This window comes from Chiloscyllium plagiosum, unplaced genomic scaffold (genome assembly GCF_037043375.1).
Source record: "Chiloscyllium plagiosum isolate Xiang-an unplaced genomic scaffold, Cpla_swu_hap1 HiC_scaffold_2, whole genome shotgun sequence".
NCBI lineage: Eukaryota > Metazoa > Chordata > Chondrichthyes > Orectolobiformes > Hemiscylliidae > Chiloscyllium > Chiloscyllium plagiosum.
In genome coordinates, this window is record NW_028270140.1 from 67,668,376 (window position 1) to 67,693,881 (window position 25,506).

The window sequence follows — 25,506 nt, forward strand, 5'->3', positions numbered from 1 at the left end:
TGGAGAGCATCGTTGATCACGTCTGGGGGGAAATTGCGGTCTTTGAAGAAGGAGGCCATCTGGGTTGTTCGGTATTGGAACTGGTCCTCCTGGGAGCAGATGCGGTGGAGACGAAGGAATTGGGAATATGGGATGGCATTTTTACAGGGGGCAGGGTGGGAGGAGGTGTAGTCTAGGTGGCTGTGGGAGTCGGTCGGTTTATAGTAAATGTCCGTGTTGATTCGGTTGTCCGAGATAGAAATAGAGAGGTCTAGGAAGGGGAGGGAGGAGTCTGAGACGGTCCAGGTAAATTTGAGGTTGGGGTGGAAGATGTTGGTAAAGTGGATGAACAGTTCAACCTCCTCGTGGGAGCACGAGGCAGTGCCGATACAGTCATCGATGTAGCAGTGGAAAAGGTGGGGGGTGGTGCCAGTGTAGCTCCGGAAGATGGACTGTTCCACATATCCTATGAAGAGGCAGGCATAGCTGGGGCCCATGCGGGTGCCCATGGCTACTCCTTTTGTTTGGAGTAAGTGGGAGGGTTGGAAAGAGAAGTTGTTCAGAGTGAGGACCAGTTCAGTCAGTCGAAGGAGGGTGTCAGTGGAAGGATACTGGTTGGTACTGCGGGAAAGGAAGAAGCGGAGGGCTTTGAGTCCTTCGTGATGGGGGATGGCGGTGTACAGGGACTGGATGTCCATGGTGAAGAAAAGGCGCTGGGGAGAGTGAGGAATGAGGAGAGTGTGCCTGCTTGGCACACTCTCCTCATTCCTGAAGAAGGGCTCACGCTCGAAATGTCGATTCTCCTGCTCCTTGGATGCTGCCTGACCTGCTGCGCTTTTCCAGCAACACATTTTCAGCTCTGATCTCCAGCATCTGCAGTCCTCACTTTCTCCTAGAAGATTTTAACCTACTGCGAATCCTCTTGCAAGGATGCCTTCCTTGAAGGAGCTCTCTTCCTCCCTCTACAAGGATTTCAGTGAGTCCCTCTCTCACTGCACACCCCAGGTCATCTCCTCTGCCAGAAGCTCTTCAGCCACGTTCTCAAACAGACTCACTACTACAGCCACATCTCCTTCCTCAGCACCTGCCTACGGAACCGACTGACTCCGCACGGACTCCGGACTACGTTCAGACCAACAAAATTTGGACCCAACCAGGACAACCAGTACCTACAACAAATCCGAAGCCTCCAGCAACAGACCTCCCTCCGGATCCTCCGCTCCACACTTGCAGCCATGCGCCGCTACCTACATTCCCTGTAATTAGCCCTACCCCAGCTCAGGACAACACTCTCACAGACCTGCAAAGGACCTCTACTGTTCTTCATCCACAGAAGAATCCATACACTAAACAAACAGTTCTTCCTAGCCATATCGGAAATTAAAGACAGTAAGTACCAAAAACCTTCATGTACTTACCTCCACACTCTGGGTTCCTCAACTGTTCCAGAATCTTCGGCCTCCAAAATCACTCTGACGCCATTAACCACGTGGCCGTTGCAACCTCCGCCGCGAACCATGATGTCCCTTCCGCCCCCCACCGACCTTCCAGCCTCCGCGATCGCCGCCCAGACAACCGCCTCCACGATCGCCAGGAAGACCATCGCCGACAGATTCGCGGCCTCTGCGGGGTCCACGGCTATCGGGAACAACACCGTTTTGGCCGTCGCCACAGCCACTTCCGCCCCCGGGGTTGCCATCGCCGCAGCCACTTCCGCCCCCAGTGACATCACTCACCTGCACAACGACCACGCCGCATGCGTCTCCGCCCCCACGATGATTTCCATCACCACGCCTAACCCCGCCCTCACGCCGATCTCCATTCACACGCCTAACCCCGCCCCCACACTGAACCCCGCTCCACGCCGAAACCCACCCCGCCCCGATCGCTGCCCCCGCCCTGATTCCCGCCACCATGCCTAACCCCGCCCCCACTCCCAGCTCCAGCCCCACACCAGGTCCTAGCTCCTTTCCCTGCCGTCTTTTCACCCTCCAGAACTACCCCTTTCTGAGGATGAAAGATCAGTCCTTGGCAGAGGCCTCACCTTCATTTCTCTACGCTCTCAGATTAACGAGTTCAACACGCGGCAAGACATCGAACAATTCTTCCGCCGCCTTCGCCTCCGCGCCTACTTCTTCAACCAGGATTCCTGCCCACCATCTGACGACCCCTTCTCCCACCTCCAACACACCCCATCCACCTGGACACCCCGTGCTAGCCTTTTACCTGCCCTCGATCTCTTCGTAGCCAACTGCCGCCGCGACATTAACTGCCTCAATCTCTACACCCCTCTCACCCACTCCAACTTCTCACCCTCGGAATGTGCAGCCCTCCACTCCCTCCGTTCCAACCCCAATCTCATTATCAAACTGGCAGACAAGGGAGGCGTGGTAGTAGTTTGGCGCACCGACCTTTACACCACTGACGCTAAACACCAGCTCGTGGACACTTCCTCCTACTGCCCCCTTGACCATGACCCCACCTCCCACCACCAAATCATCATCTCCCAGACCATCCATAACCTCATCACCTCAGAGGATCTCCCATCCACCGCCTCCAATCTCATAGTCCCACAACCCCGCACCGCCCGTTTCTACCTCCTGCCCAAAATCCACAAACCTGACTGCCCCGGCCGACCCATTGTCTCAGCCTGCTCCTGCCCCACCGAACTCATCTCTGCATACCTCGACATGGTCCTGTCCCCCTTAGTCGAAAATCTCCCAACCTACATTTGGGACACCACCTACGCCCTCCATCTCCTCCATGATTTTCCACTGCTACATCGATGACTGTATCGGCGCTGCCTCATGCTCCCACGAGGAGGTTGAACAGTTCATCCACTTTACCAACACCTTCCACCCCGACCTCAAATTTACCTGGACCGTCTCAGACTCCTCCCTCCCCTTCCAAGACCTCTCCATTTCTATCTCGGACGACCGAATCAACACGGACATTTACTATAAACCGACCGACTCCCACAGCTACCTAGACTTCACCTCCTCCCACCCTGCCCCTGTAAAACGCCATCCCATATTCCCAATTCCTTCGTCTCCGCCGCATCTGCTCCCAGGAGGCCCAGTTCCAATACTGAACAACCCAGATGGCCTCCTTCTTCAAAGACTGCAATTTCCCCCCAGACGTGATCGACGATGCTCTCCACCACATCTCCTCCACTTCCCGCTCCTCCAATCGCCACCAGGACAGAACCCCACTGGTCCTCACCTACCACCCCCCAACCTCCATATACATCATATCATCCGTCGTCATTTCCGCCACCTCCAAACGGACCCCACCACCAGGGATATATTTCCCTCCCCTCCCCTATCAGCGTTCCGAAAAGACCACTCCCTCCGTGACTCCCTCATCAGGTCCACACCCCCCACCAACCCAACCTCCACTCCCGGCACCTTCCCCTGCAACCGCAAGAAATGCAAAACTTGCGCCTACACCTCCCCCCTTACTTCCCTCCAAGGCCCCAAGGGATCCTTCCATGTCCGCCACAAATTCACCTGCACCTCCATACACATCATTTACTGCATCCGATGTACCCGATGTGGCCTCCTCTATATTGGGGAGACAGGCCGCCTACTTGCGGAACGTTTCAGAGAACACCTCTGGGATACCTGGACCAACCAACCCAACTACCTCGTGGCTCAACACTTCAACTCCCCCTCCCACTCCACCAAGGACATGCAGGTCCTTGGACTCCTCCATCGCCAGACCATAGCAACACGACGGCTGGAGGAAGAGCGCCTCATCTTCCGCCTAGGAACCCTCCAACCACAAGGGATGAACTCAGATTTCTCCAGTTTCCTCATTTCCCCTCCCCCCACCTTGTCTCAGTCCCAACCTTCGAACTCAGGACCACCTTCCTAACCTCCAATCTTCTTCCTGACCTCTCTGTCCCCTACCCCCACTCCGGCCTATCACCCTCACCTTAACCTCCTTCCACCTATCGCATTTCCAACGCCCCTTCCCCAAGTCCCTCCTCCCTACCTTTTATCTTAGCCTGCTTGGCACACTCTCCTCATTCCTGAAGAAGGGCTCATGCCCGAAGTGTCGATTCTCCTGCTCCTTGGATGCGCTTTTCCAGCAACACACTTTCAGCTAAGAAAACAAACCCCAGGCTGAAAATCAACTTACTTCTCACTTTCATGTGAATTTTGTCGTGACCAGCTCCGAATGTCTCTCATCAAGATCAGCATTAGTTAAATCATGTTCTTGGCTCGATCACTGACATCACCCCTTCTCTGGTGATCATGAATTGGGAGTGATTCTTTTCCTCTTTCTCCAAATTGTTTCTTAATGGGAAAGGTTTTATTATTAAGCTTTGCTGTTTGTCCTATTTTAAATGTTAATTTATATTAGTTATTAATTTACAATTAATGTTTGCAATTTAAATATGGATTTTATTTTTGCTGAAGTTCATATTTTCTGTTGTGGCAACCCCTATCTTTCTAAACTTTGCTGACTAGACTCCGAGGAAGAGAAACTTTGAAATGTTGGACTATAACCTGGTGGTGTGTGATTTTTTTAACTTTGAACACCCCAGTCCAACACCGGCATCTCCAAATCATGACTTTGAAATGTTCCACACCTTCCTTCCAAATCCCCATTCCCATGCGAAAAGATGAGCCAACCTTCCTGTAAACTGAAACGAACAAATGCTGGAGATCACAGCGGGTCAGGCAGCACCCATGGAAGAGACAGCAAGCTAACGTTTCAAGTTTGATGACTTGGATGCTGCCTGACTCGCTGTGATCTCCAGCATTTGTTGCTTGTCAGTACAGATCCCAGCATCGTCAGTCATTTGTTCCTCCCAAAAAACTGTCTGCACATTTGGTCATTCTGCTTGAAAACAGCAGTCTTCTCCCATGACGTAAACTTGCTTTGGAAGATTAAATAATCAGGGATCATTTAGCCCGTGATAAAAGAACATGAAAAGGCATTCCGTCGTTGGTTTTTTTTTGTTGTTTTTGTGTCGATATTGTAAATTTCCACTGACGGTTTAATTGCCCGCTGCTGGGATCCGCCCCTCCTCAGGGAGGCACTCACCATGCTGACGGGGTGATGACGGCAGTTGGGGTGGAGCCATGAGCTGGCAGGTGCTTGAATTTGGCTTCGGTTCTGCACTCAGTGTCCATTTCCTCGTCTGTTTTTCGACCTGAACACGCTTTGGCGATCGATAGAGGCCGATGAAGGTTCGCCACGTTGAGTATTTGTTTTTCCAAAATACTTCGTTGCTTTGAGCATCCCGACAGTGTAGCTTGAATCGTCTCCCTCTTCCCCCCGCCCCCGCGTGCCGTCTGCCACTGGCGGTTGGACTGATGCTGGGCCTCGGGAGCGGGCGGCGCGGCGCGCGCTCCCCGCCGTTGCTCTTTCTGCTGCTGGCGCTGGGCGCGTGCCTGGCTTTCCTCGCGCTCAGTTACTGGGTGTCGAGCTCGCGCAGCGCCGAGCTGCAGGCGCGAGTGGCCGCACTCGAAGCCAAGGTCCGGCGCACGGCCGTCGACCTCAGCACCATGGAGCTACAGAAGCATCAGCTCCAGCTACAGCTGCAGAGCCAACTAGAGGGCCACAAGGACGAAGTGGGTCAGCTCGCACTTCTGCACCGCCAACAGGTCCAGACAGAAGCCAGGATCTGCAACGAGGAGAAGGTAAAGTAACATCGCTGAGGGTGGAGGGGCATGTTCTGGAAAGGATTACAGGCAGAATGGAATTCCAGGACAGTTTTAAAAGATATTGAACATTTAAAAAAAAATGTTTGGAACAAAGGCGTTATGTTGGAATACAAAGTGATAATATTCTGGTTAAGTTGTGCAAAACTTTGGCGAGGCCTCCACCTCGAGTTTATAGAATAGAATCCGTAAAGTGCAGATATAGGCTGTCAACGACCCACCTTTTTACTGTAACTGCGCCAAGGCTAATCCTTCTAGGTCAACATAACCTTGGACGTTACAAGACCATTTAGTATTGTCAATCCACCTAACCTGCACATTTTTGGAGTTCCGAATTCATCTTTGGACTTAGCCTGATAAATGATCAGGACCATTTGTGCCATATGCGGGAGTCATAGAGATGTACAGGCACGGAAACAGACCATTCGGTCCAAACTGTCCATGCCGACCAGATAGCCAGCACCCGGCTCATATCCCTCCAAACTCTTCCTATTCATATAACCATCCAGATGTCTTTTTGAATGTTGCAATTGTACCAGCCTCCACCACTTCGTCTGGCAGCTCATTCCCTACATGTACCACTCTCTGTGTGAAAAAGTTGCCCCTTAGGTCCCTTGTTTATCTTTCCCCTCTCACCCTAAACCTAAAGCCCTCTAGTTCTGGACTCCCAACCCCAGGGAAAAGGCTTTGTCTATTTACTCTATCCATGCCCCATATAATTTAGTAAACCTCTAAGGTCACCCCTCAGCCTCTGACGCTCCAGGGAAAACAGCCCCAGCCTGTTCAGCCTCTCGCTATAGTTCAAATCCTCCTACCTTGGCCGCATCTTGTAAATCTTTTCTGAACACTTTCAAGTTTCACAATATCTTTCCGATAGGAAGGAGACCAGAATTGCACGCAATATTCCAACAGTGGCCTAACCAATGTCCTGTACAGCTGCAACATGACCTCCCAACTCCTGTACTCAATGCTCAATAAAGGAAAGCATACCAAACGCCTTCTTCACTATCCTACCTACCTGCGACTCCACTTTCAAGGAGCTATGAACCTGCACTCCAAGGTCTCTTTGTTCAGCAACACTCCCTAGGACCTTACCATTAAGTGTATAAGTCCTGCTAAGATTTGCTTTCCCAAAATGCAGCACCTCGCATTTATCTGAATTGAACTCCATCTGCCACTTCTCAGCCCATTGGCAGATCTGGTCCAGATCCTGTTGTAATCTGAGGTAACCTTCGCTGTCCACTACACCTCCAATTTTGGTGTCATCCGCAAACTTACTAACTATACGTCTTATGCTCACATCCAAATCATTTATATAAATAACGAAAAACCGTGGACTCGGCACCGATCCTTGTGGCACTCCACTGGTTACAGGCCTCCAGTCTGAAAAACAACCCTCCACCACCACTACCCTCTGTCTTCTACCTTTGAACCAGTTCTGTATCCAATTGGCTAGTTCTCCCTGTATTTTGTGAGATCTAACCGGTCTCCCGTGGGGAACCTTGTCGAACACCTTATTGAAGTCCATATAGATCGCATCTACTGCTCTCCCCTCATCAATTCTCTTTGTTACTACTTCAAAAAACTCAAATTAAGTTCATGAGACATGATTTCCCACACACAAAGCCATGTTGACTATCCCTAATAAGTCCTTGCCTTTCCAAATACATGTACATCCTGTCCCTCAGGTTTCTCTCCAATAACTTGCCCACCATCGTGGTCAGGCTCACTGTCCTTCTTAAACAGTGGCACCACATTAGCCAACCTCCAGTCTTCCGGCACCTCACCTGTGACTATGGATGGTATAAATATCTCAGTAAGAAGCCCAGTGTTGGAGATATTTGCCCAATAGGTTAGAGATCACAAAACACAGCTGGAAGTGAAATTGACAAACCGTTTATTGCAAGCCATATGGCTGGAAGAGAAATTGACTAGGCTGACATAGAACTGACAGTCTGCACAGGTAGATCAGAATTTCTCTTCCCAGATCTGAGGATGAGACCAGTTTTATAGGAACGCTGCACAATGACACCGATTAAGAAATGGAAAACTACAATGTTTCTGGAAATGGAGTAATTTAGTTGCAAGGATGCTAATTGAAAAACAGTTTATTGGATGAATGTCCTGTTCCTTCACACAATGCAACATCCTGACAGCAACAATGGTTCCATTCCTCTTCACAGGTAGGTGTTAATATCTCCTCTGAAGTGGTGAGGTGCTTCCATTGTCCTGTTCCTGGAGCATGTCCTTGCTGGTGCCTTTCTGTCTGTCCTGCTCTTTGTGTGGCTTTGGTATTGCTGGGTTGTGAAACTACCCTCAGGCCTTTGAGATATCTGTGGTACTCTGTTATGTCCTTGGGAGCTTAAAGTGTATTCCCTTGTCTGCGTGCTGTCTGATTCAGCTTGTGAGCTGCTTGGGAATTCTAGGTGTTCTGGTACAGTTTGGCCAATATTGCTTTTGTGAGTATATCGTGGTTTAGCAAATCTTTTCCCACACCCAGCAATCCCTTCCATAGCTTCCCACAGAGCTCTAGGGTACACCTGATCAGGTCCTGGGGATTTATCCACCTTTATGCATTTCAAGATATCCAGCACTTCTTCCTCTGTAATATGGACATTTTTCAAGATGTCACCATCCATTTCCCTACATTCTATATCTTCCATGTCCTTTTCTACAGTAAATACTGATGCAAAATACTCGTTTAGTATCTCCCCCACTTTCTGCGGCTCCACACAAAGGCCGCCTTGCTGATCTTCAAGGGGGCCCTATCTGTCCCGAGTTACCCTTTTGTCCTTAATGTATTTGTAAAAACTCTTTGGATTCTCCTTAATTCTATTTGCCAAAGTTATCTCATGTCTCCATTTTGCCCTCCTGATTTCCCTCTTAAGTATACTTCTACTGTCTTTATACTCTTCTAAGGATTCACTCAATCTATCCTGTCTATACCTGATATGTGCTTCCTTGTTTTTCTTAACCAAACCCTCAATTTCTTTAGTCATCCAGCATTCCCTGTACCTACCAGCCTTTCCTTTCACCCTGACAGGAATATACTTTCTCTAGATTATTATCTCATTTCTGAACGCTTCCCATTTTCCAGTCATCCCTTTACCTGTGAACATCTGCCCCCAATTAGCTTTTGAAAATTCTTGCCTAATGCCGTCAAAATTGGCCTTTCTCCAATTTAGAACTTCAACTTTTAGGTCTGGTCTATCCTTTTCCATCACTATCTTAAATCTAATAGAATTATGGTCGCTGCCCCCAAAGTGCTCCCCCACTGACACCTCAGTCACCTGCCCTGCCATATTTTCCAAGAGTAGGTCAAGTTTTGCACCTTCTCTAGTAAGTACATCCACATACTGAATCAGAAAATTGTCTTGCACACACTTAACAAATTCCTCTCCATCTAAACCCTTAACACAATGGCAGTCCCAGTCTACTTTTGGAAAGTTAAAATCCCCTATCGTAACCACTCTATTATTCTTACAGATAACGAAAATCTCCTCACAAACTTGTTTCTCAATTTCCCTCTGACTGTTAGGGGGTCTATAATACAATCCTAATAAGGTGATCATCCCTTTCTTATTTCTCAGTTCCACCCAAATAACTTCCCTGGATGTATTTCTGGGAATATCCTCCCTAATAGCTGTAATGCTATCCTTTATTAAAAATGCTACTCCCCCTCCTATCTTGCCTCTTTCTATCCTTCCTGTAGCATTAAGCTGCCAGTGCTGTCCATCCCTGAGCCATGTTTCTGTAATTGCTATGATATCCCAGTCTCATGTTCCTCACCTTGCCCTGAGTTCATCTGCCTTCACTGTTAGGCCCCTTGCATTGAAATAAATGCAGTTTAATTTATTAGTCCTACTTGCCCCTGCCTGCCCTGACTGTTTGACTCGCTTCTGTTCTCAACTGTACCAGTCTCAAATTGATCTCTTTCCTTACTATCTCCCTGGGTCCCACACCCGACTTTACTAGTTTAAATCCTCCTGAGCAGCTCTAGCAAATGTCTCTGCCAGTATATTAGTCCCCTTCTAATTTAGGTGCAATCTGTCCTCCTTGTACAGGTCACTTGGACCCCAAAGGTGATTCCAATGGTTCAAAATTTGTGAATCCTTCTCCCATACACCAGCTCCTCAGCCATGCATTTAACTGCTGTATCCTCTGATTCCTGACCTCACTAGCTTATAGCACCAGGAGTAATCCAGATATTACTACTCTCGAAGACCTCCTTTTTAAATTCCTGCCTAACTGTCTGTAATCTCCCTTCAGAATCTCAACTGTTTCCCTCTTTGGTCATTTTCAAAAAAGAGTGAATTCAGTCATTTCTCCTTGAAAGTTAACGGCATTGCCATTGTTGAATACCCCAGTATCAATGTTCTTAGGGTTGCCATCGTCCAAGAACAGAACTAGACCAGTGATTATAAATACAGTGGCTAAAAGTGAAGGTCAGAGGCTGGGAACTCTGTAGTGAGTAACTCACTTCCTCATTCCTGCAAAGCACAAACCAGGGGTGTAATTGAGTTCCATGGATGACTAGAGCTCCAATGACACTCAAGAGGTTTGACACCATCCAGGAATAAATAGCCTGCTTGATTGGCAAATCTTATACCTTCACTATCCAATTCCTCCTACATTGATAAATTGGCAAATTTATTTGGAAAGTTTATCAAATTGGCAAATATTTACCATCTACAAGATGCACTGCAACAACTCTTAGGGCAATGCCTTAATCAGATTCTAGCTGCCTGCATTAAAATGCATAGTCATAGAATCATACAGCACAGAGACAGACCCTTCAACCCAACTCATCCACACTGACCAGGTTTCCTAACTAGTCCCATTTCCCTGCGTTTGGCCCATATCCCTCTAAACCTATCCTATCCAAGTGTCATAATTGTACCTGCCTCTACCACTTCCCATGGCAGTTCAGTTCATATATGCACTATCCTCTGTGTGAAAACGTTGCCTTCGGGTCCGTTTTAAATCTTTCCTCCTTCTCCTAAAACCTATGCCTTCTGGTTTTGGACACCCCTCCCCTGGGGAAAAGATCTTTGCTATTCGCCTCGCATAACCTTATAGTGGTTTATAAAATTATCTCTCAGCCTCCTGCATTCCAGGGAAAAAAAAAGTTCCAGCCTCTCTTGATAATTCAAGCCCTCCAATCTTGGTTACATCCTTGTAAATCTTTCTTGCACCCTTTCAAGTGTAATAATGGTCTTCCTTTAGCAAGGCGACCAGAATTGTACACAGTATTCCAAATGTCATACCATACCAATGTCTGGAACAGCTGTAACATGCTTGACAGTTAACTGTCAGTCATTAATTAACTAATGCACCTTTCGTTTTCGGTTAATACTTTTTTGTCTGCCAGGGTTGAGTCTTTGGAACTCTTCTTGAAGGTGGTGGAAGCAGAGTTTTTTTTTGCATGTTTTTAAGGCACACATTTTTTTTTTTGTTCAGCAATGAGCTGAAATTATCAGGGTAAATGAGGGCATGGGTTTGAGGTTCCAAACAGATCAGCAATGGTCTTATTGAATAGCAGAATAAGCTCTTGGCGCTGAGTGCCCTATTCCTGATTTGTGTATTCTACTAGACAGCAGCTACATGGGGAAGCAATCACCTACAAGTTCCTTCTCAGCCCCGGGTGGCACAGTGGTTAGCACTGCTGCCTCACAGCGTCAGAGACCCGGGTTCAATTACCGCCTCAGGCAACTGTCAGTGTGGAGTTGGCACATTCTCCCCGTGTCTGCATGGGTTTCCTCCGGGTGCTCCGGTTTTCTCCCACAGTCCAAAGATGTGCAGGTCAGGTGAATTTAAGATGGCCATGTTAAATTGCCTGTAGTGTTAGGTGAAGGGATAAATGTATGGGAATGGGTCTGGGTGGGTTGCTCTTCGGAGGATCGGTGTGGACTTGTTGGGCCAAAGGGCCTGTTTCCACACTAAGTAAGTAATCTAAAGTAAGTAAAAAGCCCCACGCTGAGCTGTATTGTTACTTCAATATTGCTTAGTCAAAATCTTGGACCTCCCTGGATATTAGATTACAATTGTTCAAAAGGCAGCTGTGCACACCTTTTCAAGGGCAGTTTAGCTGGGTCATAAATGCTTGCCTCATCAGTGACTCCCACATAACGGTAAATGAATTTAAAAATTCAATACTTCCAGCAGTAGTACCAAGATTCATTTGCTTGTACTGCTTCTGTGGTGTATAAATATTTCCCCAAGAAGTGAAAATTTACATTCTTGCTGATCTTTATCTTTTGATGCATGGCAGTTAGATTAGCAGAGTGTTGGTGTAAATTTTTCATTTACCTGGTATTCTGTGCCTCTACCTCTTGAAAACTAATGTTATTTCTTCTGGTGATATTACATACTATTATTTTGGTATTAGTACACTTGCATTCATCCTTTTAGCTTGTGTGGTTTATTCAGGAGCTAACCATTTGGATCCTGGCTGTTGCAATCACAGGTGACTCGAACACTATGATTTGGTTTGTGTTGTCTTTTTCTGCAGGTTATATTATCTAACCATTAAATGGCTAGATAATAACTGAACCATCTTATACTAACCAAAGTTTTTCTTCTTTTTTGGTGTCACTGATGCACTGGTATCTTCTAATCTTAGTTTGTGAAATGACAGGGCATTTTTAAATTTAATTAAGGCCTGTAAATGAGAAAATTGTTTTAGGCATATCCCTGGGGATATTCATTTTTGTCACATGCACTCGAATGAGTCCAGTGAAAGGTTTGGGATGTCACTTCTCAGTGCCATCTTAAATACAAGGTACATAGTAAGGATGCTTTAAATGTTGTTATTGCAATAGCCTATGTGTCTGTTTTGCCTCCAGGACTCATCTGTTCTCCTCCTCCTCTTCCCTCCCCCCCCCCCCCCCCAGCTGGCTTGAGTTGATTCTACTCCGGGCTCCAGCTGCGACTCTCTTCCAGGACTCAGCCCACACTCTCTCTGCTTCCCCTTCTGGGCTCCCAGCTGAACTTGTTCTTCTCTCACTCTGGGCTCCGGCCCACTACTCACTTCTGGCACTTGCCTCACAGGTTGGCCTGGGCTTAGTCTGCTCCTGCTCTGGGTTCCAGCCATGACTTGTTTTCCATTCTGTTCTCCATTCCCCCTAGGGAGGGTAGTTTAAAAAGTTAAAAGTTGGTGGTCGAGTGCGTGGGGATGAAAAACTGCAGCAAAAAGGAGAAAGCAAGAGGGACTGATGAGCAAAGGAACTCCGACTGGAACATCTTACTCTGCTGCCATCTTTGCACAGAATTTCTAAAGGGTAGTGGCAACCCTTCCAAAAGAGAGCATTATTTTTATTGCTGTATACTAATTAAAATGTATTTGTCACTCATTGACCTAGAAATTAGTTGATGCCATCCCCTTTAAAGTTGGGTTCAAGTGTTTGCTATGCTAAGCATGTGCTCATTTTGCATCTAAAGTATGTAGTTCATCACATTATGAAAGGCTCCTGTCTAGCCTGCACCTGAAACTGACAAAGTCTCTTTTCAAATCTGAATAAGGTGCCTAATGTGCATCTGTGTGTGACCTTTCTTGACATTTGACCTCTTCTATGGCATACGGCCTCAAAATGGCCATGTTTATGTGAGGTTTAATCATGGTCCTTCTTTATAAATTTTTAAAAAAACATTTACTCAGTTTGAGAATCATTGACTGCTGCTTGGACGTCTCCTGAGCTCATAATGACCACTCCCCTCCCCCATGGATCCACCTGTGGTGTTACCAAGGAAGCCGCCAAATCAATACAGCCTGAAAGTACTGAGTGAATTGCCTTTCACTGACTGTCAGATTGGCTTGTCCAGGTCACTGGTAATATGGTTATAAATGTCTTGAACTCTTGAGGGCACTTTTATTTTAAAACTTTCCTTTGCTGCAGTACTGTGTTCAGTTCTGGTTGCCCAGTTATAGGAAGGATGTTATTAAGCTGGAGAGGAGATTTCAGAGGAGATTTTATAGGATGTTGTTGGGTATGGAAGGTTTGAGTTATAAAGAAAGGATGGGTAGGCTGGGAGTTTTTTTCACTGGAATGTAGGAAATTGAGATGTGATCTTTATCGAAGTTTATAAAATCATGAGGGGTACAGATAGGGTTAGTGGTAGGTGTCATTTCTCTAGGGTTGGGGTTTTCAAGACCACGTGGCACATTAAGGTGAGAGGAGAGAGATTCGTTTAAAAAAAGACATGAGGAGCAGATTTTTTTACACAGGGTGGTTTACGTGTGGAATGAACCTCCTGAGTAAGTGGTGGATATGAGCATAATTACAATATATAGAACAAATTTGGATAATTACATGAATAGGAAAGGTTTGGAGGGATATGGAGCAGGTAGGTGGAACTAATTTAATTTGCCATTATGTTCGGCATGGACTGGTTGGACTGAAAGGTCTGTTTCCATGCTGTACGATGCTTTGACTGTATAAAAGCAAAATATTTTGATGTTAGAATTCTGAATCAAACAATGCTGGAGAAACTGGCAACAACAGTGGAGAGAAATAGAGTTAACATTTCAAGTTGGGAATGACTCATGATACCAGACTCAATGTTAATTCTGCTTCTCTCTATAGATGCTACTAAACTGGTTGTGTTTCTCCAGCACATTCTCTGTAATTTGCTTTCTTTTATTGTTGTTTGTTCTCAAGGTCTATTATATACTGTCTTAATACTTAATCAGGTTAGAAAAAATTATATAACACCTTTTTTTAAGAACTGCAGGACTTTCCAAAAAACACAACATTGCTAATGAAGTAATTTCAAAATGTAGTAACTGTTGTAGTTTAGGAATGTAGCATCCAATTTGCACATAGCAGACGTTAATGAACGATAATGCAATAATGACTATATATAGTTTTTTTTCATTCATGGGATGAGGGAGTCACTGGCTCGGCAGCATTTATTGCCCAGCCCTATTTGGTCAAAGGACAATTGAAAGTCAACCACATTGTTGTAGGTTTGGAGTCACATGTAGGCCAGATCAGGTAAAGATGGCAGTTTCCTTTCCTAAAGGACATTAGTGAACCAGATGGGTTTTTCCACCAATTGATAATGGTTTTGTGGTCATCATTAAACTCTTAATTCTAGATTTCTTTTTTCTTAAATTCAAATTCTACTGTCTACCATCTGGTGGTATTTGTACCTGGGTACCCAGAACATTATCTGGATCTCTGGATTAATACCACTAGGTCATCACCTCGCCATGGTATTTTTAGTGGTGGCGATTGAGGGATAAATATTGACCATGGCAGCAGAGGTATCTGTTGTACTCTTCAGTGTAATACTGCCATTGGATGATTTATATTCACCTAAATAGGCAGACAAGGCTGAAGTTTAATGGGTATACAGCTGTGCCCAACAACTTGTACAAATTCTTGGTTGAAGGAGAAGCACTATCCAGGACACTGGAGCAATGTGCCACTCATCTGAATAGTGCCATGGTAACTTCTTTGTCCACCTGAGCAAGGCATCTCAGTTTAAGACCTTGTCAGAGATGGGCAGCTGTGATAGTTTAGTGCCATCTAAGTATCCATTTAGATTATCTGCTCAAAACTATTGTAAAATGAAATCAGAGTGGATTGATATTTTATATGGGCCCCAGTTCTTGTCATGAATGTCTTCAATGTGATGAAAATTCAGGAAGAACTCAGGAATCCCAAACCCCATACTTGAATACAGAATTTCTGGTATCCACAAAGCTGGAATTTAGATTATGTGTACATGGTATCTGGAGGCAGCTGGCCAGTTAAATGATTGATTCTGCATTGCTTGATCTCTGTAACCCAAAGTGTGGTGATAAGATCAAAAAGAAGCAGATCTGTTTTCAAGGCATTTCTTTCATGTTACCAGGATATCCAATTGGAAAGCTGAGATACTTTCAAATATGCCTCCAGCAGATCTTGGGGTTGCATCAGATATCCTTTGGGGATTGGTGTCAGGGATTGTTTGGAGGGAATCGGTTGCCCTGCAGGGATGTTGATTGTTGAGAAACTTGTGTGTAAAAAATACATTAACCCCCCCTGGAACTGTCTAATTTAAGACCTACTAAGAATGTAAATGTGTTTATATGAATGAGTTTTTTTTCTCAGTATACTCAGGATAGAAATTTAAGAACAATATTTTCTGTCCTATATGCATTGATCCAGAATGTATCGGTATGGTGGGTGAAGGGAGAGATGGAGGATGCAAGTTGGCAGAAGAGTGTAAGGGGCTATGGGGAATGGCTAGAAGGCATTAGGGTGTATAGATTCCCATGTGGGGTGCATGGAAAATGTGTCGGCATGAGGGGTGAGAACTGAAGGAATTTTTTTTGGAACAGTAAGGTAACCCTTTGCATCTGGTCCTACTTCCCCTTTGCTGGAGAGAAGGGATGGGCACCTTTTGTGTTGCGAAAGGGCTTGGTAGAAAGAAGGGAAACAGTATAGGCAGCTGGCTGACTGTCATTAAGTTTGAGACCAGTGTCCACCAACTTATTCATACTTGTTGGAGGCGAAGGGAAAAAAGTTTTAGATAGTATGCCATAAGGAAAGGAAATTGACAATTTCTTGGAATACACTGCAGTTTTAGCAGACTTGAGTAAGACCCAATTATAAACTTCATGGTCCAGCCAAGTTGAATGCCTGTGCTATGCATGAACATTTAGAAGATCAGTAAAATTTCCGCATACCTTTTTATTTGTCAATAAAGGAGTAATTCAGAGATTTCTTGTTGACAACAAAAACTTACACCTCTTACTCTTTGGCCTGGAACTTTAACTCTGTTTCCCTCCAGACTTGCTATCTGATCTCTACTGAATGTTCCAGCTTTTGTTGTTACTTAAGTCTTCATCCAAAGTATTTTGCTTGTGCATTAGTGTCTGTTGGAATTGCACTCTGTCAGCAGCCATGTCTCAGTTGATGTACTGTTGCGTCTAAGTCAGAAAGCATTGTGGATTGAATTCTACATCTAGAGACTTGAATATCATTGTGCTCCTTTGTAATACTGATGGAATATTGGTGGTACTTCCTTTTGGATGGGATACTCAATCGAGGCTGCAACTGCTACTTGAGGTGGTTATATAGGATTCCACAGTACTATTTTGAAGATAAACAAAGAAGCTCCAATAGCTTCGAGTTAATATTCGTCCTTCAGCAATAAACCAATTATCTGAGTGTTCTAATGATACATTTGTGGAAGCTTTTTATACACAAATAGAAGATTAATGAATGGTGTCAGCATAACAATCACTTTGCTAGCCTTGTCCATGATGGTTCTCTACTAGGCCCAGTGCCCAGTTTTGTTAATCCAGTTTATTTTTGTATTTGCTGGCACAGCACGCTCAAGCAGTGTATTCCGGATCCTAACCACTCACTGTTTATCCTCATAGCCACTAACTGGTTATTTAGCATTCACTCTAACTTAATGTCATCTGGTTCTCAACTGTTCTGCCAGTGGTAGTTTTCTCTCTTCAGACCCTTGTGATTTTGAGCAGTTCTGTCAAATGTCTGTTTTCTGAGCAGACCAGCGTAAACTTCTCCAGTCTATCTTGTAAGTCAAGATCCTCGTCCAAGGAACCATTCTTGCAGTCTGCAGCCTCTATAGAGTCTTTACGTTCTTTACAAATGTAGTCCTTAGAATCGGACATAATACTCTAGTTGAGTTGAAACATTTTTTTAAAGGTTCATCATAACTTTGCTTATGCAAAGAAGTACTGTGCCTCTCTTTATAAGGTTAGAAGTCACACGACACCAGGTTAAAGTCCAACAGGTTTATTTGACATCACAAGCTTTCGGAGTGCTGCTCCTTCGTCAGGTGAAGGTGAGTACCAGGGGCCCAGAATGTTTTTGTGACCTCTCTTATACAGTCTGTTCTGTTATTATCAACAATTTGCCACATATGCTCTCTGGTCCCTTTGCTTCAGTATTATATCTATCATTTTATCTTGCTTCTACTTGATCTTTCCACCAATTTGTTGCACTGTTTCCTATGTTGCAGCAGTGATTATACTTCAGAAAACTTAATTGGTTGTAATGTATTTTAGCACATCCTGACATAGTGAAAAGCACTTTATAAAAAATATAGTTTAGTATTTTTAGGGGATTGTTAAGGGAGGCATTCATAGTGTGGTTGCTAACTGGTATGGAGTTACAAAAAATGTTTGGAAATGACTTGAGTTTGCAGTTCAGTAGCAAAATCAATATTTGTGCATTACGAATGGATTAATACTTTAGATTTTTTTGAAAATTGCTTAGTTTCTATAGCTCTTGCTGTGGGTAGAATTTTGTATTTGCTTCATGAAAATAGAACCAAAGATGGTAATGTGTCTCTTAGTTGGTGATCTTATGTGCATTTGACTTGTTGCAGTGAGAGAATACATAAGATTGGTGTCTCTAGTTGTGCATTTGCATCGAAGATGGCAGCCAGATCACCAGAATAAAGCAGTTAGTGTGGTTAATGCTAGAGAAAGATGAAGTACCTTTACCTTTTGAGGAGATTTCTGGTGAGATGTGAGCGGCACGGTGGTACAGTGGTTAGCACTGCTGCCTCACAGCGCCAGAGACCCGGGTTCAATTCCCGTCTCGGGCAACTGTCGGTGTGGAGTTTGCACATTCTCTCCGTGTCTGCTTTCCTCCCACAGTCCAAAAATGTGCAGGTTAGGTGAATTGGCCATGCTAAATTGCCTGTAGTGTTAGGTGAAGGGTAAATGTATGGGAATGGGTCTGGGTGGGTTGCCCTTTGGAGGGTCAGTGTGGACTTGTTGGGCCAAAGGCCCTGTTTCCACACTGTAAGTAATCTAAAAAAGATATATTTCAGCATCTCGTGGTTGATAGGTTACAAAAATATTTTTTTAAAAATCATGCATTTATTTCTACATCTGCAGATGAAAGAACTTACTAGGAAATGTGGCAAAGACTTACTGTGGAGTGCAGAGAGATTGTCAGGAAGATCCGTTTCAGGAGCTTCATCACAGCCTATGATCATAGAATATGCAGCACAGAAAGAAGTCATTTGATTATCACATCTAGTCCGATTCTTTTAAAATAGCTATCCAACTAGTTCCATAGCCCTGTAATAATTTCTTTTGAATTTGTAAAGTATTTCTTTTATATTTAGTAACTTTATTTTGCTTGCTATTTCAGCATTGAATGTGCACTGCTATGCAAGTATTGTACAGCATTTCAACTTGTATACTGGCTTTTCAAGGCAAGAAGTATTTGAAAAAATCTAATTCCATTGATTCTTGTAGGAACTGATGATTCACTTAACCCCAACTTTAGATTAAACAACTTTTTCATTACTGCAACTACACTGTAAGTGAGAATTCACTGTGTAACATTTGCTTCTGACTTTGCCCTTACACTAGTGGTATTAATACAGTATAAAGCAAGATGAACAGCTTGCATGTACAGTTAAAAAGGCAGGAACTGTTCTCGCAACCACCTTGTTAGAAATGTAAAACCAAATTTCTGAGATGGAAGTGGAAAAAGAATTCAATTATTAAAGATGTAAATATGTTAATGTATAGATTTGACGCACACTGATTTAATATGATGAGTTGCGATTTCCTACTGCTCCTAGGAATGTTAGTATTAGTGGTTTCATTATGCCACTACTGAAAGCTCAATCAGTATTCATCCATGGCAAACACACTCGATTTGCTACTCTTGTACGTAGGCAAATTTTGTCAACATACTGAGTCCGTTCAGTTTTCTTGTAATTTAACATTTATGTGCTCACATATGAAATTAGTACAGTTTCACACTTGCAGATGATCCTACTTAACTGTAGATGTACTACATTCAGAAGCTCAGTAACTGGATAGCTACAGAGCTGTAGAATTTAGTTTTGCATTACATGGGAGGTTACCTTCCCTTGAGTAAATGTAGCAAAGTGAATGTTATTGATTGATTGGAGGTCTACACCTGGAACTGAAATTGAGGTAGCTTTGAGGAAATGAAGGAAGCAAATATTAATTTTGCTATCATCAATGTTGCAGTTTCCAGCACAGAGCTCTATTGATGGTACACAGGAAGACCAAATAATTAGACTTTGTCTTAAATACTACAATAATAGTTTTGTAATTTGTTTGAAAGTTTATAGATTACAAATGAAAAAAAAACCCAAAATGAATTGTATTTGCATTGACAAATCTATGTTCAGATTCCTAACTTTTTTTATATCAATGTTTGTTTGTTTTGCATTTAAAGGAAGCTCTGAATAGAAACATTACCAGTAGCACAAGGATTATACAAACACTGCAAGGTAAAGATGTTTTTCATTCTTTATAGTATTCAGGATTGCATTTTTCCTTTAAGTAGCAGTATCAGCTGTTGACATATGTAAGCACCAGAACATTCTGCAGGCGGTGGCATTTCAGTATTTGGTTTAGATGAGCAGCTTTGATGGACAGTGTCACCAACAATGCTATCAAGCAGCCCTGGCTTAGCAATTATTTGCTCATTGACACTCAGTTTGAGTTCTGCAAGGTGTCTCAGCTCCTGATCTAATTAAAGCTTTAGTTGAAACATGGCCAAGAGATCAGAGTGACTGCTGTTGATATCAGGACCACATTTGACTGAATGTGGCATCAAGGAGTTTAACAAAACTGGAGGCATTGAGAATTGTGGAAAATCTGTTTGCTGGTTGGAGTCATATTTGGCACTAAAGATGGTTATGATTGCTGGAGGTTAGTTATTTCAGTGTCAGGATATCTCTGTAGGAGTTAGCAGGGTAGTGTCCTTTGCTTAATCATCAGCTGCTTCCAACTGTGATAAGGTTGAAAATAGGGATGGTCACTGATGCCAAACATTGTACACAACTCCTGATACACTGAAACAATATATTGTTCAGGTGTTGCTGCATTGGGACACATTGAAGTTGGGGCACGCAAGAGGCAAGTAACAATTGTGCCACTCACATGTCTGGTAACGACCATCTCCAGCAAGAGACAATCTAACTCTCTCACCCCATGGCATTCACTGACATCATCATTGCAAATGGCCAGCAGAGGTTCAAAAGGGATGATCAAGAAGTAGATGAAGGCAGTGTGATATTGTCTACATGAACTTTAGCAATGTCTTTAACAAGATGTTGCATGGTCGGTTGTTGAGTGAGATTAAATCTCTCAGGATCCAAGGAGAGGTTACAAAATTGGCTTGATGGTAGAAGACTGTAGTGGTACAGAATTGGTTTTCAGACCAGAGGCCTGTGACCAGCAGTGTGCCGCAGGGATTGGTGCTGGGTCCACTATTATTTGTAATTTTCTTTTTAAACGATTTAAATGAGAATTTAGGAGGTATGGTTAGTAAGTTTGTGGATGACACCAAGATTGATAGTACACTGGACAGTAAAGGTTAACTGGGAATGCAGTGAGATCAAGATGAAGTTGATCAGTGGGCTGAAGAATGGCAGATGGTGTTTAATTTAAATAAATGCAAAGTGTTGCATGTAGGTGGGTCAAACCAGGGCAGCACTTCCATAGTCAATGCTGGGACTCTGGGGAGTGTTAAGGAATGAAGAGATCAAGGGGTACAAGCTCATTGCTCCTTAAAAGTGGAGTCACAGGTAGACAGGGTGGTGAAGAAGGCTTCCTGCTTGCTTTCTTTTATTGGTCAGCAAGTATAGGAGTTGGGACGTCTTGTTGCAGCTGTACAAGACTTTGGTGAGGCCACATTTGGAGTACACTCTGCATTTCTGGTTGCCCTGCTATCAAAAGGATATAATTAAACTAAGAGTGTGTAAAAGATTTAAAAGAATGTTATTTGGACTGGAAGGGTTTATTTAAAAGGAGAGGTTTGGATAGTTTGGGGCAATTTTTTCTGGAGTGTAGGAGACAGAAAATTGACCTTTTATGGAGGTCTATAAAATGATGACTGGCATAGATAACGTAGATAGCCAACAACTTTTTCACATGGTAGGGAAGTTGGACAAGGTTTAATGTGAGAGGGGAGATGCACAAAAGGGTCTGGGGTACAATTTTTGTGTGTTGGAACAGGCTGCCAGAGGTTGTGATAGAAGCAATTTTGTCATTTAAGCAACACTTAGACAGGCAAGTAGAAGGGATAAGTATGGTGGGATATTGACCAAACATAGACAAATGGGACTAGTTTTAATTGTGAAATCTGACAGCATGGGCAAGTTGAGCTGAAGGGTCTGTTTCCATGCTGTAGACCTCTATGACACTAAGTTCATAACCACCTTCTCAAGGGCAACTAGGGACCGGCAATAAATGCTGGTTATCCAGCAATTGACTCGTCCAACAAGTGAATTAAAAAAAAAATGTGGGGCAAGGAATGAAGCAGGAATATATGGGCTGTTTAAGTTGTATGCTCACTCCTTCAATCAGATGCTGATGTTGCAAAATGACGAGAATCCACACCCACCCTGTTAGTTTAGTTTTATGAACTTGCATAATAATTATTAAAGTATTATTATTTGAGAACTTAGATTCTATAGTAGAGAAAAAATGGATTTTGTGTTCAAATTCTGTTTGAATCTGACTTTTTTTAATGGGTTACCAGATCATTTTGAGCATTGAGTACATTGAGTTAAAAATTTACAAGTCTTGTGATTTTAGTTAAATGGCCAGCAGCTTGCTACCCAGGGAGATAATTGTGAAGGTTTTTACTGACTTAAATTTTACAATTTACAGTTCTGGAGAGAGATGGCTCCAAAAGCAGTTTCATTCAGAGGAAAGAAGTCCAGTGTAATAAAGGTGTTGTTATTGGCAATTGCCAAAACTGAGGAGATGTCCTGAGTTGTTGAGAAGACTGGGAAAAAGTCTCCAGAAGCAGAAGGCTGTGGCGGTGTTGAAAAGGATGACCACCTAAATGGCTGTTGAATACTTGTTTAAGGAACACATGCTAAGTAGTTAGTGAGCCAATTTAGCAGTTTGTTTAAAGGATCTTAGGGACAGACATTAACTGAAGAAAATAGCATTAAGTGAAAGCTCAGATTTTCTGAATGCAAACTGACAACAGCCATGCAACTGAACAAGAAGTTTTGGCATGCCAATGGGATAGCTTTTTACTAAGATTTGAGTATATGCAACGGTAATGTTGAGGTAAAAGAGATGAATCTTTCTGATATTTGCAATGAGATTTTTCTAATAGTTCTTGTATAATGTAAGAGTCCTTTCGTTTTGTACAATAAACCTTTTATGTTCTTTTCTGAAAAGTACATTGACAGCATCTTGTGAATATATTCAGTGACTACTGACCTCCATTGTAAAGAAAATAAATAATGTATCAAACCAGATTTCACTCTGGAATTTGACTTGTCTAGTATTATCATTAACTGCGATCATATAAAATGTACTTGAATTTAAAAGAAATGTGTGATTTGTTAGAAATGAATGTGTGGAGGCACTGAGGATAGGAAGAGGAGATTGCTGTGAAGTTCAGTTAGAAATGAAGTGCTAATTGGAAGAAAGAGGAGAAAAATATAAAGGGGGAAAAACAAGTGGAAAAGTTAGAGATTGAACAAATTGAAACAAAGAGAAATAGCCTTTAATTGGAAAGAGAATAAAGGAAAACAAAGTGAAATGGAATTAAAACAGCTTGAGCTTCACAAAGTCAGAACACAACATGGCTTGGCTAGAAACATCTTTAGACGTTTTAAAAAAAGACAATTGTTCATATTATGTTTCTGATTCCATTGAGGAATTGAACTAGAAATCTGTTTGGAGTCTAACGATACTTTGATTCTCTGACTGTATTTTGATAGATGCTTCCTTTTTACTTCAGAACAATTTCAGGAGCTGCAAAAAGGATATAGCCATTTAAGTCAAAAGTTGCAGGAACTGCAAAAAAAATTAACCTATGATGTGTAAGTATGTGAACTCTTCAGTACTTATTCATTAATACAGTTAATTTTGTACTCTTGTGATGTAGGGGCAGAAATAACTTGTCTTTTTTAATTTGATTAACCATGCAAATATGCTTCATAAAAAGTAGCTGGAAAATTGATTAGCTTTGCCATTGGCAGATTTCATGAGCTTACTGCTTGTCATTTGTTGTGCCTATTAAGCTAATAAATGTATAATAAATAGAAATTATGAAAATTATCTCCCAATTTACTTTCATTGAATTATGGGATTAATCCTAGTTACATATTTGGGATTATGTAGGATATAAAACTCCAGATGGGTGACACAGCCCAGCCAGTCTGTGCTGCTGTTTATGTCCATTTGAGCCTTTCCTCCCATCTTTTCTAATTTAAATCTGCCATTGTATATATTCCCTTCTCCCTCTTACACTTGCACAGTTTCTTTTAAACATGCCTGTACTATTTATTCCAACCATTCTGTTGTAGTAAGTTCTGATTTCTTACTGTTCTTTAAAATTCCTTATTGGATTTGTAGATGATTATCATGTATAATTGTTTTTAGTTATGCTGTTCCTCATAAGAGGAAGTTTTTTTTATCAAAACCCATCATAATTTTAAATATCTGTATTTGATCAATCCTCAACCATTTCTTTTAAGTCAAGAGGAGTGCCAGCTGGTTAATTCTTTCCTTATTTTGCCCTAATCTCACCCCCACCCCCACGTTTTTGGCATGTGATGCATCTTATCTTCTATTATATTGCAAGTGGTCTCTTTTTTTTCTCTCGCGTACTCCATGTGAATTATTTAAAAACCTTCTACATTCCCAACTTGCCCCAGTTTCGAGCAACTTACATCAACTTGAAATTTTAACTTCTTCTGTATTGATGATTGCTGTGGTGAGTATTTTTTGGTGTACTGAATCTATGTAGTATTTTTGCACAGATTTGGAACTTTGGATTTTAATTACTCAGTATTGTGACATAAGTCAGTGTGCAAATTAAGTGACCATTTTAAGCAAAATAAATTAATTGTTGATTTATTTTTATTTGACTATTCAGTACTCAGTGCAGTAACCAAATAAATGATCAGAAAGAGCTGTATGAAGAACAAATTAAGGAATTAAACAAGAGGCTTGCGGAGACTACAAAGTTTCAACCTGAAAACAAAAATGCTGAATCAACCAATCAAAGCAAGTTATTGGTAAAAACACAATCTATTTATAGTCTGTTTTTCAAACCAAAGCTTTGGATGTGGTCTCTTTTCTTTATGTAGTGCACTCTATCCTTTAGTCTCAAATATATTTGTTGGAATTGGAACTTTCAGATCAACTGCTTGGTGATAGAACTTTGCAGTGGCTTAATATAGCTGATACTAGAAATAGTGCAGAACCCAGAAAGTGACAATTCATGTGCAAAACAGATGTGTTTAAAAGAGAATTCTAAGAAACTTACAATGAATTTAAAAAGTAGCAAAAGTGTTCACACAGAGCAACTACCTTTTGAAATAATTGCTCAGAGATTGTGGCATTTAGAAAAGGTGGGTGCAAAGGTATGCATGAGTGATATGCATTTGTGACCCACTTACCTTTTCCTTTAGCCTTTAGCAAACCTGTTCCTGCTATATTTTGTGGTCCTGTGGCTGCAAAATATTGCCTGTCTAGGATTTGTTACTATTCCTATTTGTAGTCATAGGACTGCAATTGCTGACTTGTTGCAATAAAGTTAGCAAACGTTGAAGTTTTCATATTGATAGAAATTGTTGACCCTATGTCTTCCCGTGTTAACAGATTTGACAATCTAGGGTAGCACATTGCATGTTTGTTCAGAGCTGTCTGCACAAGACTCAGTTACAAAAGTTAACATTTTAATACAGAAAGCTAAGCAATTTTATATCCTTTTAAATACACCTGCCTTCTTAAAATAAAATTGTTTTAATCAAATTGAGCATCTAATTATTATTAGATGTGTTGTGATCTTCCCTAAAGATTACTTCAAAGAACAAAATTTGTGCTTCCAGTTAGCAGCTGAAAGAGTGAGTT

The 25,506-nt window shown here is 42.7% G+C and overlaps 1 protein-coding gene across 3 annotated transcripts in view; it reads left to right on the top strand.

The window, feature by feature from the left end:
- Positions 1–5,117: 5,117 nt before the first annotated feature.
- Positions 5,118–25,506, top strand: part of golm1 (golgi membrane protein 1) — a 32,607-nt gene continuing 12,218 nt past the window's right edge. The window contains exons 1-4 of one of the 3 annotated variants that reach the window (XM_043713184.2): positions 5,118–5,633; positions 19,850–19,904; positions 23,387–23,468; positions 24,527–24,668. In XM_043713184.2, coding sequence (XP_043569119.1) covers positions 5,307–5,633; positions 19,850–19,904; positions 23,387–23,468; positions 24,527–24,668 — 606 coding nt within the window. In that variant the 5' untranslated portion in view covers positions 5,118–5,306. The remainder of the gene's footprint in view (positions 5,634–19,849; positions 19,905–23,386; positions 23,469–24,526; positions 24,669–25,506) is intronic. The other 2 variants (XM_043713179.2, XM_043713178.2) reach the window with 2 other exon arrangements.